The sequence below is a fragment of the Dromaius novaehollandiae genome, chromosome 2 (assembly GCF_036370855.1).
Source record: "Dromaius novaehollandiae isolate bDroNov1 chromosome 2, bDroNov1.hap1, whole genome shotgun sequence".
In the NCBI taxonomy this organism is placed as follows: domain Eukaryota; kingdom Metazoa; phylum Chordata; class Aves; order Casuariiformes; family Dromaiidae; genus Dromaius; species Dromaius novaehollandiae.
In genome coordinates this window covers 80,316,227-80,333,235 of record NC_088099.1, presented here as the reverse complement: position 1 = coordinate 80,333,235, position 17,009 = coordinate 80,316,227, and the positions used below count along the sequence as shown (strand labels likewise).

General features: G+C 38.3%; 1 protein-coding gene across 7 annotated transcripts in view; it reads left to right on the top strand.

The window, feature by feature from the left end:
• SEMA5A (semaphorin 5A) overlaps positions 1-15,558 on the top strand; it is a 315,605-nt gene extending 300,047 nt beyond the window's left edge. For all 7 annotated transcript variants that reach the window (XM_064506843.1, XM_064506838.1, XM_064506844.1 and 4 more), the window contains 4 exons: positions 2,626-2,781; positions 6,647-6,694; positions 8,925-9,136; positions 10,473-15,558. In XM_064506843.1, coding sequence (XP_064362913.1) covers positions 2,626-2,781; positions 6,647-6,694; positions 8,925-9,136; positions 10,473-10,592 — 536 coding nt within the window. In that variant the 3' untranslated portion in view covers positions 10,593-15,558. The remainder of the gene's footprint in view (positions 1-2,625; positions 2,782-6,646; positions 6,695-8,924; positions 9,137-10,472) is intronic.
• The last annotated feature ends 1,451 nt before the right edge of the window (positions 15,559-17,009 follow it).

Below are 17,009 nucleotides of genomic sequence, written 5' to 3'. Positions count from 1 at the left end.
TTGAAACAACACATCTTACAACTAGCTGTGAGAATGAAGCCCTTGCTTCATGTGCAGAGGCTGCTTCACTGCTCTTATTTCACATCGGTAGGGGACAAAAATGACCCCAGTGCTACACATTGTCAAGTTTGGACAGATTCCCACATCCTTGCAGAGTCATTTTACTGTGGTGAGAATCATGTGGCCAGTGATTACTGCTACTGCAGATCTGGAAATACCATTGGTGACATTTGCTCAGTTTATTCAATATAAGAAAGGAGTATCAGTGACAGTCGGGATCTAGAAACTACCAAATAACACAGAAAAGCATATGCAAAAATAGAAATTATTTATAAAGTTTATTAGGTTATGGAAAGAGAAGAGGTTTCTTGTCCTTTGAAATAGTACTTTTTTGGCAAAAGCAAAACTGGAAAAAGGCTAAAATTTGCAGGATCCTTATACCAAGGACTTCTTGAGGATATGGAGGGCTAATGACAAATCCAGCTGAAAGTATACAAGTATACACTTAAAAGTAGTTACTGACCTGCGTCTTCACAATACATCATTTTTTCTCATCCTTCATTTTAAAAGCTGTATCACTGTATGTTTGTGTTTTGTTTTGCTTTTTTAAATCTGATTAAAGCCCCATTAATATGAATGGAATTGCTGCACTATTCATCAGTAGTGGTTTATAGACTGCTTACCATTACATATAATCTGTTGCAACAGTGTCTGTAATGTACTGACTAAAGCAATATTTTATTTTTTTAAATAATTACTGCTGGAGGGATATATGTTCTGTCCTTGAACTGCTAACTCACACATGCAGATAAAGTATAAAGCAGTTGAGCATTTAGAAATTATACTGTAGTTCTGCATGAAAGAAATTTATGATCTTATGGACTGGTGGTCTGATTTTTCTGAGGTACCTTCTTCACCTAAAGGAACCGATTGACTTACTGGCTTCAAAGGCTAGCCAAAATGCTTAAGGCAGAAGACAAGACATCTGAGTAAACCCTGCAATGTTAAAGATGAAAGGTAGTCCAGGTTAAACACCTTTCCAGTCCTCCCTCTCTCTTCTGCCCTCATGACTTTTGTAGAGAACTCGGGAACAAGTTAAGAGGAGCCTTGACAAGGTGAAAAGCAGAAAGTGGTGTGAAGGATCTGCTTGAGGTGCCAGAGAGCCTTGGATACTTCGAAGATAAAGAAATCAAAGGGATGAGACAGGATAACAGTCTATTTAAGTGCATACAAAAGACATAGGGTCAGCCTCTCCATAATGGCACAGGTAGTGATTCCACAAAGGGCAGGTCTGCCAGTTTGAAATGACACACCTGCAATCTTAGGTGTCCTATCTCTGTGTGACTCTCTGAGCTCTACCATAGCAGGGATGTCCACCCATCTCACACCTGCAGTGATGTCAGCTCTATCTTCTTCTGTGATTTTATATGCTGGATGGAGCTGATCAGCATGATGCCGTACCCACTGACTGCCTGTGCTGTGCACCCGGGATTCTAGCATGGGAGGGAGGCACACTGTGTTGCACCTGGGGAAAGGTCCTAAGGCACATAGTGTCTTTTACAGGACCCCATGCTTAACATGTCTTGACAGAAGGCAGGTGCATTTAGGACAGTCACAAGCATTTTTAGCAGCTGCTGTGTACACCATAAATAGGCCTGGATTGGGCAAGAGTGCTGGCTCCTGCTTAAGCATGTTCTCTGCCACAGATGAAAGTTTGTGCCAAGGTCTGTACTGTGGCAGTGTTTCTTTAGACTTGAATGGAACGAACAACTGTGCAAGTGATGGCATACACCTGAACCATAGACTGAAAGAGACTGGTAGGATTGATTGCTATGACTTACTTCTACGAAGGCAAGGCTTGCTCTTGAATTGTAAGAAAGCTGACCTCAGTAAGCTCGCAGCATCTCATGTGAATCAGATCAATTCACTTAAGTGTTCTGAGATCACACAGAGATTGTTTGGTATGAAATAAAAATGTCTTAATCAAAACTACGTAGTCAGAGGAAGAAATCTAAAGAAATAATAGAAGTTGTTCTTGAACCAAATGTGAGAGAAGGAAAAGAACAAGATATCATCTGAGATATAAAGTATTCTCCTTTATCTACAACAAAGAAACAGACCAGAACAAAAAGAAAGAAAAGTGCGTCTGCAAGATACTACTTTTTTGTAGTTGAGCAAACATCCTCTCTTAGACTGGGAATACATATTTCTGTAGTTCTTATTGCTACTTGTCAGGAACATAGATAAAAGCTACTGTCATTGCCATCGTAAAGGCCTATGGTGAAATTAAGTCCAAGGCAATCACGCTTTCAGTCATGCTCTTGGTGCCACAGCCAAATCCCTTAGGCTACTCACTTTCACCCACAAACACAGTGGCAGAAGCTAAAGTTGTATATACTTCTGTGACAAATTTACCATTGCACTCTACGTTTTTGAGACTTCTGCCAGCTTGTCAAAACTGGCTTTTCTTTATCACAGTCAGCAGAACTGTCCTTCGTTAGTTTGTAGAAGCTAGGGACCAGGCCCTCTGTCATAGTTTAGAAAGATATAACATTTCACTCTCTCTCTGGGTACTTGAAGCATTTAAATCCACTGTGTGTGTCTCTCTCTTTCTACCTGTTGCAGACAGCTGGTCAGATTGGTCTGAGTGGTCCGAGTGTGACTCGTCTGGAGCTCAGTTCCGTGTTCGGCAGTGCATTATTTTATTTCCTGTGGGCAGCCAGTGTTCCGGGAACACCACGGAGACCCGAGCCTGTGCTTTTGGCTCTAACTTTGTACCAGGTGAGAGCAAGGTTCTCCATTAACAATAAGTGAAATCTCACATTTCCGGAATGGGGCGTTTTTCATATTTCATATTTCAATTTCTCATACTGTACTGTGCAGAGAGTCAAGAATTTAAATAGAATTTGCCTTTTCTCAGCCTTTTTGCTGGTCTGCTCTTTAGAGCATATGTTGCTGGATCATAAAAATCTGTCTAATTCCACTGAGTGCTGTGGAGCTGTCGTATTTGTCACCACTTGGGACTTTCATTATTCAGTAAAACAGTATTCTACAGGTCCCTTTCATTCTACTTAATAAAAGGACGCAGGGCTGACAATAGACAGCTAGAAGTCTTTTGCTTTTTTTCTCTTTTTTGGGGATTCTGGGGTTGTTACAGAAACATTCCTCTACTTTTTGTGACTTGTGTATGCAAAAATGGATACTGTGGTAGTTATGGAAATCATTTCATGGAGTCCCTTAGCTTAACAGCTGTTTGGAAAGTTAAATACTGTCAGCTGTGTCTCAGGTTCATATCTCCCACGTGACCGCTAAATGCTTGATGGACAGTCATGTCATGCATTGCTCCACAGCATTTGTTGAAACTTGTGCCTGTGTTCTTTTTTGAATCACAGCAGTCATTGAAATCCACACAACAGTATGGGTGGAGACATTGCATTGCTGTTAGCAATCATTTTTCCATCTGAGTACTTAAAAGACAGCAGCCTATTCACAGACAGAAGAATTGGCATTTTCATGTATCATTTGAAATAAAATTACGTTTACTCAGTGCAGCAGTCTTTTTCTCTATGACAGTGTTGTACAATACAGTGCAATATTACAAAGAAATCAATAAATATAAATAGTGCTTTTATGGATGGTACAGAGACAATAGGAATAAGTTCTTTATCTCACAAATACTATTTTTTTTCTCCAAAGCCACTGTGAAAGAGTTCAGTATGAAAGCAAAAACTCCCACATTGTGTTTTCTCCTTTTGCTCGGGGTTTCCAAGCAACTTAGTTAATATTCACATTCTGCAAATGCTTCACTTAATCCAATATAAGCTCTACATCTTGTTCTGGAAAGTGTGCATTTTCAACATCTGAAGTGAGGAATGTTAGATGAATAAGCAGCAGCCACCTCTTCTCTGGGCCTTCTGGTTTGTTTGCCACTCCCCTTCAGATTACCCATGCCACAGAATGTAAAGGCCTGTCCTTTACAACTCACCTTGGGCAAACTAGCTTTCTTTTTGGGATCTTTCAGCTCACTTTCATGCCTCCATTAAATAAAGGTCCTCAGACTCAGCGTTCTTTCCCTCTCAACTTCTCTTTCCTTTTTCCAATTTACCTCACTCCTTTTCTCAGCTAGTGCGCCAGCATGTCCACCCTCATGTTCTCTTCTCATCTTGCTTACTTTCACTCTGTTCTTGCACAGAACTTAATGAATATAATATGATTCTGGCAGAATGCAAAAATTAATCCTTATCATTGCTGCTACTGTGTTTCCAGAGTTAATCCGTGTCAACATTACCTTGCAGAAACTTACTGTCTTTGCGTACATTCTTTTCTGCTTTTTGTTTGGGCTGTGAATTTACTGTCTCCCAGCCTTTAACTATCTGTAATAGTACTGTTGTGTCAGATCTGATACTTCGTCACTTTGAAATTAGTTTGCATTGATTTAGCAGCTGAAGAAGGGTAAAACCTTGTGATTCACTTTAGCAGAAATAGTCTGTGGTATGTTAGAAATGCAAAAGTCATAGCAGTTTGTTTCACATCTGGTAATATGCTAAAGTGTCCTTCAGCCTGGAGAAGAGATTAATTTTTAAGCCAGAACCACTAATATAGTGTTTGCTTCTCTCCTGTTTTCCCGTCAGGCCTCTCTTATCACTTCTGATGCCCCCAGAATCATACTACAAGGGTTTGTTTCACTGTCTGGATACAGATTCAGATTTTGAAGCTGCTTTCGTAGAAGAAGTTTGAGACCCTTACTTTCTATGCATTCTTACAGTAGTAGTCTTTCTCCTTAATCAGTCCTTTTCCATTATCACACATTTTTAATTTTCTTAAAAGAACATCAGAATGGCCACACTGGTTCAGAGCAGAAGTCTGTTTTGCCCAGTTTCCTCCTTCCACCAGTAACCATGATGTCTAGGGAAGGATAGAAACTGGGCAAGCATGTATCAATCTTCCCTCCCCTCCCTATAGTCTCCTAGCCTTCAGCTGCTTTCAGTTCAAGAGAGTGCTTAAGCCTGATGTGGTTCATCCGTTTAACACCCTGAAGTGGTTCTTTCTCTAAATACTTGCCTAGTTTTCTTGCATCTCTGCATCTTCTTCATCATCTTTTGGCAGTGGGGTTTCCTTTCAATAAAAGCAATCTCCTCTTTCCTTTTAAACTAGAAGAAACAGCATACCATCAATCACTCTATCGACTTTCTCCTACCATTCATTATTTTGTATCAGACTCCACTAAACTGTTCCTTTCTTAGTCCAAAAAGTCCAGTCTACTCTGTCTTTCCTCGTATAAAAGCCATTGCATACCATCATTGCTGCCCTTCTCTGAACTCTTTTTAGTTCTGCTAGAGGCATTCTTGAGATGGGAAAACCAGAACTGCACACAGTGTTCAAAGTGTGGAAAACCCATGGATTTATAAAGTACTATTTTCCTGTTTTGTTCACTGTTGCTTTCTTGGTAATTCCTGGCATTTGGTTTCCCTTTTTGATTGCTTCTGAACACTAAGCTGTTATTTTCATGGAACAATCTGTCATAACCCCAAGGTCTCACTCATGAGTGGTAACTGTCAGTTCACAGACCACTGACCTATATGGATGTTGTTTTCCACCCTATCTATCACTTTACACTGATCTATGTTCTGTTTCATTTGTTATTTTATTGACTAGTTTTGTAAGGTCCTTCCATAGCTCTTCACAGCATGCCCTTGTCAACGCTACCTTTAATAACTCTGGATCATCAGCAAACTTCAAACCCAAATTGGTTTTCTTTTCTAGCTCTTTCATGAATACATTTAACAGTATAGGTCCCTGCAGAACCGGTAACCTTCATCCACTTTAAGAACTGATCACATAGTACTACTGTCTGTTTCCTGTCTTTTCCTTCATGCCTTAGGGCTACTTTGTTTCTGTGGGAGCCTTTGACAAGGGACTTGGCAGCTCTTTTGAAATCCAGGTAGACCCCATCAGTTACCTCACCCATATTCAGGTGATCACTGACCCTTTCAGAGAGGTTCAAGAGATTTGCAAGGCAGGACTTTCCTTCACAGAAGGCATGGTCCCAAGGTAGAAGAGTAGGACATGCTGATTGTCAACATATTGTTTTGAATATTTATTCAGAACACCTCAAAAATAAGAGTAGCCAGGACACAGACTGGAATCAGAATGTATTAGTTTACTGTCAAAACCCATGAAATTGGCAGTCTTCTTTTGTGAAGATTTTTAAATTCTATCTTTTCATATTAGTAATACATGTGACTCCTAGAAGTAATGAGTCCATTTCAGCTCTGAGCAAAATAGTGAAACCTACATTAATTTTACCATTCAGATATGCAGTGATTTCTCAACATGTTTTTCCTACCAAAAAAAACCCACAAAAATATGTTCATTTGCACATGATCTGTTTAATTTCAGAGATGTTTTGAGGCAAGATTGAAAAATATATTACTGCTTTTGCTTGGGAAACTGAGAAACCTGAAGATGTCATGGGACCTTTCTGTTATTTCCACCAAATAATGAAAATCTGATTTACGTAGTTCTGACTTGGAGTAAACACAGTAGAATAAATTTTGAAATCCTTGAATCCTTGAAATTCTGTTAATGAAATTGGTAGCTGTCTGTAATATTTTACCTCTGTGGCATAACCACTTTATTTTTCTAGAAATAACAGTGGCACGATCCAGCAGCATAGAAGAAAAACGATGTGGTGGTAAGCTTTTCATTTCTGTCCTGTGTATTAAAGGCTGAATTACTGATTCCCTCTTGTTTCCATTTGTTTCACCTTTTACACTCTCTTAGTTTTATTCCACATTTTAAATGCCACATTCTTATTATTTACACTTGCCTAGAAAAAGAGATGTAGTTACTACAGGATTCTTCATTAAACATCCAGCTGCCATTGCCAACATTTGAGACAAGACCATGTATTACTGGATGGTTTTTTTTTCTTCTTTTCCCTTATGTCAGTCACCCTTTTTTCCTCAAAAAGGAATTCCTATCATAAGCTAGTTATGAGCAGGTCAAAATCTGTAAAGTTGTTGCACCTTTTGCAGGATAATAATTTCACAAATCTCTTTGGGACTCCAAATGAATAGCAGAAAGCCAGCCTGTTAACCCATTTAATAGAAGAGCCTGTATCTGTGGCTCATTTTCAGCCTGGCTGCCAAAGCCAGAACTAAAAAGTAAAAAAAAATGTTCTGTTCCAGAGAGTCCTTATGCTAGCAAAACAAATCCCAAAAGAGGAAACTGAATTGTTGAAAAAAAAGAAAACCATAACAATAATTAAAAAAAAAAGGGAAAGATGACCATTTTTTGTGTGTTGAACTATCACCTTAGTCTGTGTGATCATGGTAATAACTCTGGCTGGTTCTAGTATTCTTCCATGCACAGGTAAGCTGTATTTTTAACCTAATAAGAGACAATGATATCATAGGGGCTATGAAGGGATATGTATGGCAATGCATTATTCTACTGTTACCAGGATAATGCAATTTGATTTCTCAGGTAGAAGTGGAACTCTGAAACCATTTTGCCAAGTTGCACAACAGTGGGAAACTTTTGTAAAAGTGTAGAAGGATATTTCAGTGATATTATACGTATTAGGGCAGTCTGCCTAATCACCTAAGTCTTCTTTTATGTTCCTAAATTCCCAGTATGCATGTAAAAGTTCTAACTTAGGCACTTGCCAAAACTGGGACTCATATGCTAAACCCTTTTCTGCATTTCAACGACCAAGGCCTAACATCTGTTTTTCAGACTAGTCCAGTCTTTCAGTTTAAAATACTTCATTTACGCATGCAGGCAACCACATATGAATTTTCACTGATGTTAGTATGAAAATTCCAACTTGAGCTCCTCACTGGTGCTTCTTTCTTCATCAAAAAACAGCTTCAGTTTGAAATAACAGTGCAAAGCAGTGCAATTTATTTCTCACTAATATCTGTGCTGCATATGACCTGTTATTTCTCACCTTTCAGTGACATCATGGGATGATTGCATTTTAGATTCCCTTCTACAATTTCATACAGCAGTGAGCTTTCTTAGTTTTACTTCTTGCATAGGTGGAGAGAATTTCCCATAGTGTCTTCTGAGGGAAGAACAGATAGGAGAGTCTCAGGTGAACAATGCTGCAGCCTCAGTTGTTTACTTTACCCTCTCTGGCTGGTGTAGTTAAGAGCATCCTGAGACAGACTGCTGAGGAGTCTCTCTTCTCCCCATTTTCCCCTTAAATGCTACCATTTTTTCCACACTTCCCACTTACACATACAAAAAAATCCGAAGACTGGAGAAGTGAACAAATTGGCCATACTTTGAGGATAAAGAGGCAGTGAGACAAAGCAGGGGATGGCAAAGAAGTAGGCCATTGGGCCTGGGACATGCATCAAATAAAGATGATACTGAAAATATTTTAGGGAAAGCAAGACTTGGGATTCAAAGATTGGGGGTTTTGTTTGTTCTGCCACAAGTCACTGTGTACAAGAAAGAACGAGAAGAACAGCAGAGAAGGAGATGCTGTAGTTCACTGAGAATAAACCATGTATGTACATTATATACATAATTTGTATTTATAACAGGTTATATCATGTGCACAAAGAAATTAAGCTGAACTTAGAAAATGCAGATCATTTGTCTTATTTGGGTTCTTTGTTAAGCACATTTCAAAAATCTCAGTCTGAGTACTTACAGAGATGTATGGGTATCTAAGAGTCTCATAATTATCCCTCCAAGGAAATAAAATGCATTTGCTACTGTAGGGATAGGCCTTTGGAATTGAAACATTTCTGAGAAACTCATGAAATTTCCCATATCTTCATTTAAGTCAAGCACTACTCTACTTTTTTTTCCTGAAGCTTTTGTTATTACTTCCTTAAAAATAAGACTGTCTTCTGCTGTTATTACTTCCTTAAAAATAAGACTGTCTTCTGCTGTCCACTGTGCAGAGTTCAACATGTTTCACATGATTGCAGTGGGATTAAGTAGCTCTATACTTGGTTGCCTTCTTACCCTGCTTGTTTACACCTATTGCCAACGTTATCAGCAACAGTCCCATGATGCAACTGTAATCCATCCCGTATCACCAGCTCCTCTAAATACCAGCATCACCAACCATATCAACAAACTGGACAAATATGATTCTGTAGAAGCCATCAAGGTGAGAAATGGGCTGGGAGCTCTATAATGCACAACATAGGGGGTCCTGTATGGCAATTATGCTATTTCAAAAAAATTCTACTTACTAGTTTTCTGGAATGGCATTTGGATTTTCTGATTCTTAACAGCAAAAGGAGATTTCACTTGAAGTATCATAATTATAGATCCTTTCCTTTGTCAATCCCTATTACACAGGAAATTGGATTTTTTGTGTAATTTATACGGCAGCAACATTTCCTGAAAGAAGCCCGACCACTAGTCAAGTTCTTTTTTTTTTCATAGTTGTGTTCCCCAGCAGCTTATTTGAGAGGTAGATAGGTCCATTAACAATCATCATGACATATATAAAAGATAATCCTTTGGGTCAAATGGTATAGTGTCAAGGGCATGGTTTGTCTTCCTGCATGTCTCTGTATGGGAGATTTATCTGGTGAATATTCTAGGTCAGATTATCAGCTACTGTTCATATCCAGAGTATTCTGTAAATTAGCAGTACAGATATACATTAGCTGAGGGCCTGGTATGATATCTGTATTACATGACCATTGTTCCTGAAAAACTATTTGCTTTTTATGACCTTTTAGAGTAGCTCAGCTTTTTAGATCTACTGAATTAAGGAAGGCTGGGCATTCTGAAAATACTTGGCTCAGTATCTTCAGATTATGCAGTTTATTACTGCAGCTGCAAAGCTTTTTGTAAATGAGGATTTTTCATAAATCCTAACTCGAGAATCCAGTTTTTAGTTTCTGCATTCTTCTTGCTAATTAAAGATATTTTAGGAAATTTTATTAGAAATGGTAAGAAAAGCCTAGATTTTGTCATCAGTAGGGGAATATGTACCTAACTTAAAGCTTTTTCAAATCCTACTAAGTGTCTCTCTGGATCCATGCAAGAACAAAATATCTTTTAAAAATCTTATTCTAAATACCTAAATTGCTTTAAAAAAATGGGATTTATACTCTTAAAACATTCAGACATTTCTGCTACGTATTCCTACATATATTGATGCAGTAAAGAGAAAATAGTTCTTAATAAAAATATGATGAGTAAATCATTCTAATAATGGAAGAACTGAATAGATATGGTTAAAAAGTATGTAGAGTCTTGTAATATTGGGGGGAAAGTGCATAGTTATACTCTGTTGAGTAGCATTGCTTTTTGTAAGAACATTATTTATGAGCAGACACATACAAATGCAGGTTTTTGCAAATGTGCAGGTATTTCTGGATGCATTTTTGACTGACTTACAGTTCACAAATATTTCCCACAAGAGTTGTCTTAATGAAATAGTACTTAGTTGCTATCTTCCCTTTATCTCATTTTCTTTTTTTTTCCAGGCATTTAACAAAAACAACCTGATTCTGGAGGAGAGAAACAAATACTTCAATCCACATCTTACTGCAAAGACTTATTCCAATACCTATTTTACAGATTTCAATAATTATGATGAATACTAATGGGTTTGTGTATTTTCTGGCCTTCTGTAACTCCCCAGTCCCTAAGGCCTATGCTACATGACTGCTCGTGTGATTGAGGCTTCAGAGATGAAGTTCAGAGACATTTCTAGCATGATCCAAGCCATCAGTGTCCCATTGCTGCAAAAAACCCCAAACACCTGTTTGTGACCTGATGTTTTCTTTGCAGGTTGGCCTTCAGTGCAGGATGCAGCTATAGCCCCTAAGTGTTTCTGAATCCCTCCTGAGGAATGCATCACTTCACTCAGTTTCATAAGCATTCAGTCAGATTTCTCTAACAAGGGGCTAACTAATTTCAAAGCTTTTAGAAAAAATCTGTTACCCCTGAAAACTGTGCCAGGAGTACAAATGTAATTTTGTTTTGGGCATTACGTTTTAATTTCTGTGAGTTAGTAATGGAGCCCTCTGTGGAGTCTCCCTGAAACTTGTACCATCAAAAACAGCTCACAGAGTATTGAGAAAAATGACAAGGACAAATTTGGTTGTTCAGTGATGTTCTGTAGCAGCTCTGCACTCTCCAGAGCTAATCTTTCTGGACTGAAAATCATTCAGGCTAGAGTTCTTTGAGCCATTCAGCTGTGTGAAGAATAAATGTGTGAAAAATAAGGACGTACCAAGTGATACGATCTTGTAACAAAACAGAAAACCTTCAGGGTAGGTGGTTTCCAGTTGTGAGTCAAGTCAAGTGACATAAAGCCTATGCATTGTTTACTTTAATTTTTGGGATGGTGTTGGGGAGGGAAGGAGGACAGAGAGGAAAGGCACACTGGAATATTTCTGCATGCCGGTGGTAAGCCAGGGTTACTGTAGCATACAGATTTGGATGAGTTGTGGTGGTCCAGAGGCTTCCTCTCCTTGATATGTGCATATGGAGCCCGCTTGTCTGGTCTGCTGCAGCACTTACAGTCATGCCTCTCAGTGAAAGATGCAACTGCGCCATATTTTGTATACTGTCTCAAGGTCTCTGGGGTATGTAGACATAATCATAGAACTGCTTTTCTCTTTCCAGCTTTGACTTCATATATACATTTTTGACAAAGCAAAATCAGAAAATGCATATGCATTTGTAAATCATTGTCTGATCTTACTGATGCGTCTGATCCAAACTAATCTGCCTTTGGGGGAACATTGTTAAGGCGTTTTAAGTGAATATCTTGCTGGACCTTATTGATGTAAACATTTAAAATACTGGTTGAGTTTTAAATTATCAGTTTTAATTCCTTTTCTAGTGGCAGGTGAGGAAACAAAGGATCTTCACATTTTTGTACCATTTTTCTTTGTTCTGTCAGTCTTCATCCACATTCATGACATTTTTGGAACTGAAATTCCAGATGTACAATTAAAAAGAAAGTGCAGAGATTTGGGCCCGGTTTTACAGCGTATTTATTATTAAAGTGGCATTTGCTACTCTTGGAAGCTTGTGTAGAGAAATTAAAAATGAATATTAAGGATTAAAGAATTAGGCTTTTTGTTTTTTCAACGTATTCAATACAAAGATCATTGCAACAGAATATCAGGAAAGTATGCAAGGAGAAACAGAGTGGAAATGTTTCCACTTTATAGTCTGTGATCATTAGGTTATGCTATGATAGGCAAATAATAGAAAAATTTCTACAAATTGTTAAAATTCTAAATTATGTTAAAAAAAAATGCAAAAAGTACCGAGGAACATTGATAATGTGAGACGGCATCTGAGCACCGCTTTGGTGATCCAGCAATTTACATAGCAAGGGTAAACACTGTATCTAACTATGGCAATGAGTAACATTTTTGAGTGGGGATAGATCCGAATGTAGTACTATGCTTCCAATCTCTCTTCTGCAGTAAAAAGAGAAAAATGCAAAGCAGGTGGTCTCTGAAAAGCTGTAGAGTAACGTGAACACACATTTACCATCTGTGAAAATAATTGAGAGCACCTTCCCAATTTTTCCAACAGAACAGTTCTCCCTGTTATTATTAACTGTGTCAAAAGAAAGAGCTCCTACTCTCACACCAGTTCACCTTAAAAAAGTATGATAACACTAGTTCTCTGTAATTTGTGATTGTTTTACTGTACATTAGATTTGTGTCACAGGAAGAAATTACCAATATCAATTGCCCTTGGGTAAGAGGGAATTTTCTCTGCAAGGAAATTCAGTAGGATGGATAGAGAAGGAAAAAGCTCTCCAAATGGTAACCAGCATGGTATCTGAATCACTGTCTTCATGCCAAAAGATAAAATTCTAAGTTTAAAAAATATAAAGCAAATAAAAACTATATTGCTGTCACTGCCAAGAAAAAGCAACATGTGTATGTGTGTGTGCACATACACACACATACAGAAAGTACTGTTCCTCTCTGCCACTGTACTAAGAGCACATTAGTCTGGCTTCTGAATTTTATACTTAGACTATTAGTTATGAGTCCAATATTTTTTAAGTATTTAAACTATATTTTTATTTTAATCTTTTTTAATTAAAATTATCTGAAATTAGCTTTTTTTTACTCTTCAGTAGTTCTGAGGTGCACCTATCTATACATTGATCTATTTTCCATTCCTTGCACAGGTAGGTACATGTGTTAGATACATGTTATATATGATATGTGATAATACCGTAGGTTCAGTCTGCGCAGTCATAGTTAAAGTACATTTAGCAGATGCCCAGTCTGCCCTCACTTCTGTCTCCCAAAGGAGTGTTTCTGGCATTCCCACTCTTTTGACTAACTAACCCCAATGTAATGTCATTTAAAGACCATGCCAACTAGTCAGAGAAGTGTGTCTTTTCTTTTTTTGTTTTTTTTTTTCTTTCTTTTTTTTTTTTTTTTGGTCATTTAGCTTCCTAAATTATGCTATTCTAAATTGCAGGCAGAGGTATGTTCAAACTTCTATCTAAAGCAGCTTTAGGTCTGGTTTTCACATTCCTTCAGGATAAATGTGAAAATTTTACATCACTTCAATGAGAAATATTGATCCCAAGATCTCCTTGTCAAGCTAGATTCTGAGACAGCAGGTTTTAAAGCCATTAGATTTTTGTGTCTTAGATAATTTTAGAGGTGCCTAAGGTGTGCTAAGTATTATCAGTATTTTCATCTTCTGTGTTCAGCACAGCTGCCCAGGTGGTTTGATACAGCCTTTCCTAATACATGGAGCAGTGCAAAGTGCACTTTCCATTAGGCTTCAATTTATTTTATTTAGCATTTTTTTCTAAAATGGGCTACACACATTTTGGGGCAAAGTAGTTTTCTGCATGAGAACTCTTAGGGTTTTTTTGCCAAAAATGTAACAAAGTGCAAATCTTCCCATGCAAATCTTGTTTAAGCCAGTAGGACTCTTGGATTTGTACAAGAGTAAAATTTAGTTCTTACAGCATTGTTGTTTTTGGGAAGGGAGAATTAACTCCCTTAACCCTTAAATGCCATGTGGTACAAGCAGGCATGCATTTTTTGCATGGGAAAAGTGATCTGTTCTGGGTAAACATACATATTACCTCTGATGCCAGTATTTAATATTACTAAACCACTTCTGCACTGATTGCATTAATTTAAAAAATGTGTTTCTATTTTGAACATGAACATTTTGCCAGATGGATCAAAATTCTCAGGATACATCTGTAGCATTGCTTTCCGTGTAGCACTGCTGCACACAGTGAAGAGAAAGCGGGATTGCAAAGTCTGATCCTGTACAGTGTAGGCTTTCATTGGATAACCCAAGTTAGAATTGCACTTAAGTACACTTTTGGGGCTTAATTTAGTGTCTGATATGTATAGTCTGTTGCTTAGTTGCTTAGAAAATTGATTCCTGTGCTTGCAGATTTATCTTGTACTTTGATTTGAATCTGATGATCTTTGTGGTCATGTAGTTACTTTAACTGGGAGCTTTTTCACCCAGTTGCAGTCACCTGCTGTGGGAGCAGTGTGGCTTGGCTAAAACTGATCAAGAAATTTCTGACTAGGATTTGAGTTTTCATAAGAGAGTGGGGGAAAGAATGGGGATTAATTGGCTTTGATTTCCATGCTATTAAGCAGTACTGATTAAAATCTCGGGTGGGTATAGGACAGTGTGTATTTAGTTAGCGTTATCAGAATTCAACACTAACCTCTAAGAAAAAACCACGTCAATATACAAATCAAGAGCTACTAAAGCACTTAGTTATATTAAATGAAAGAGTTCTCAGATCATGAGACCATATGGCTCCTCAAACCAGAAAAGAAAATAAGAGGTCCCAGGTGCAATGAAAATGTTAATGAGAACAAATGTTTCAAGACTTTTCCCTCATAAATGTAGAATATATATGTGCACTTCTTTTTCTCTAAATGTGGGACCAGTTTTAGTAAAATCAGCATAATATAATCACATTCCTAAAGCTAATTGTGTGCATAATGGCTTTGCTGTATGAGATCCAATTCTGTAAACACTTTGGTCTGTGTTCATCTCACTCTGCTAGAGGCATCTGGCCAAATTACGATTGTAGCTGCCATCAGCACCCTCTATGCCCAGTGGAGATGGGATCCTCCTCTCTTGTCTAGTCTGGGAGAACATCCTTCTTAGATTTTCAGAGTTACCTCCTGGAGAGGGCTTGTGTCTCTCCACTGACAATATAATGGGCCTAGAGAGATACACTCCTAATTTTGGCTGTCATTTAGATGCCTAAATTTAGGTTGGCGAAATCTAGGCTGGCTCTTGAATACAAGTGTGATTTTACTCACCACGTAAGTAACCACACTGAGTTCAAAAGTACAGAGGTAAGAAGTTGCTTATTTTAATGTGTTTACAGGATTGAGCACAAAATCTATAGCTTCTGCACAAATCCATGCAAGTACAAGATGACTGCAGTAGTAACAAAACTGGTTCATTTAAAATTGTTCACAATCAAATCTGCATCTTGGTATCAGGGAATAGATATGTGTTCATTGTGTGGGGTATTTGAATTCATTCTTTTCTTTGCTAAATAAATGAGTGATAAAACCAGATACTGCTTGATTTCATTTAAAAGCCATTCTCCCCATTGAAGAAGCGTTCTGGGGTCTGTGAATGTTTTCTCTTTCTTTCTCTCTCCTCCTTCTCCACCAAAATGAATCTGTGTGCAGTTGAAATGGCCTTTAGACAGACTGTTCTGTATAACTGAATGAATGCTTTTCATCGTGTTGCCATGCAACAAGATTTTGTAAGTGGGATGGTACAGAAAGGGAAATGTGTTAACCTGGGGGGATTGGCAAAAATTTCAACTCCAACAGTAGCAATGGAAGCGTAGAAGGGTGTGACTGATGGCTTGGCAAATTCATCAGTACAACTTCACACAAACTTCAGCCTGTTAGGAACTGGTAAGGGCAGGCCTCATAACCTGGAAACTCCTGAATAGTCAAGCCAACTGGTTACTCAAGCAAAAAGCAGACTAACTGGCATGCCTGACTGATTTCAACAGGTCTTCTGCAAAGTTGAGAAGCGGGAGAGAAATCAACTGGAAACATTCTCAGTAGCAGGTTAACCAGAAGGGAACTCAATGTTTTCCCCAGCAGCAAGCACTGCAGCACAGGTGGTATTCTGGCAACGTCTGTGTCATCGGGTAATGTAGGGCAATGGGAGCCGATCTGTAAAGCAAAAGAGGTGGTGCTGGACACATGGATTTTGGACTAGCACCAGTCTAGTCCCACGGACTGAATACCCAGTACCAGTTAGTGTGCCTGTTTAGTTTCATGCATGCATTCAGGGGAAAAAAGAAAAAAAAAAGGAAAAAAGGCCAATTCACATGCTCTGAGATTGCTGCATGGTACAATTGAAAGCCCAGTAAGAGATGCACCAGGAACAGATAAACCTTTAATTTCCAATTGGCTATTTAGATCCAGACTGGCCACTTTTCCGCGGCCTTCTCCCTTGGAATTGCTTTTATACCTGTGTGCATGCTGGAGAGTGCTTTCTGTTGTCACAGCCCTATGAAGTGCCTCATACTGCAGAAAGATTGTCTCTAGTAGTGATGTACCCAAGGTAAAAGTAATTGAAATACAGCTCAGATATTTTCAGAAATAGTAAACACTTTTGATTTGCTCTCAGGAAAATGCTATTGCTTACTACAGTAATGGAGGTGAAAGATCCTTGTCCAGAACTTCACAGGTAATGATTTTCCCTTGCCATTATCTCCTTCAAAAACTGCTTCCCTAGGAAAACTTGCCAGGAAAGCTCCTGAAAATACCCATATTTAGGCAGAAACATTGGTGTAGTGGCTAAAGCACAGAATCAGGAATGCAGGGATCTCAGCCAAATACTACTGCCAGTTACACCTGCAGAGTCCTTCCACTGACATGAGGTCTATTTTGGATTTACACCTATTCAGACTCATAACACAATGTGTATCCTAAGGTCTAATCTTAATTGTCCATTGGTTTTACTGATCATGTGAGAGAAGCTCAACTGATCAGTAGTAA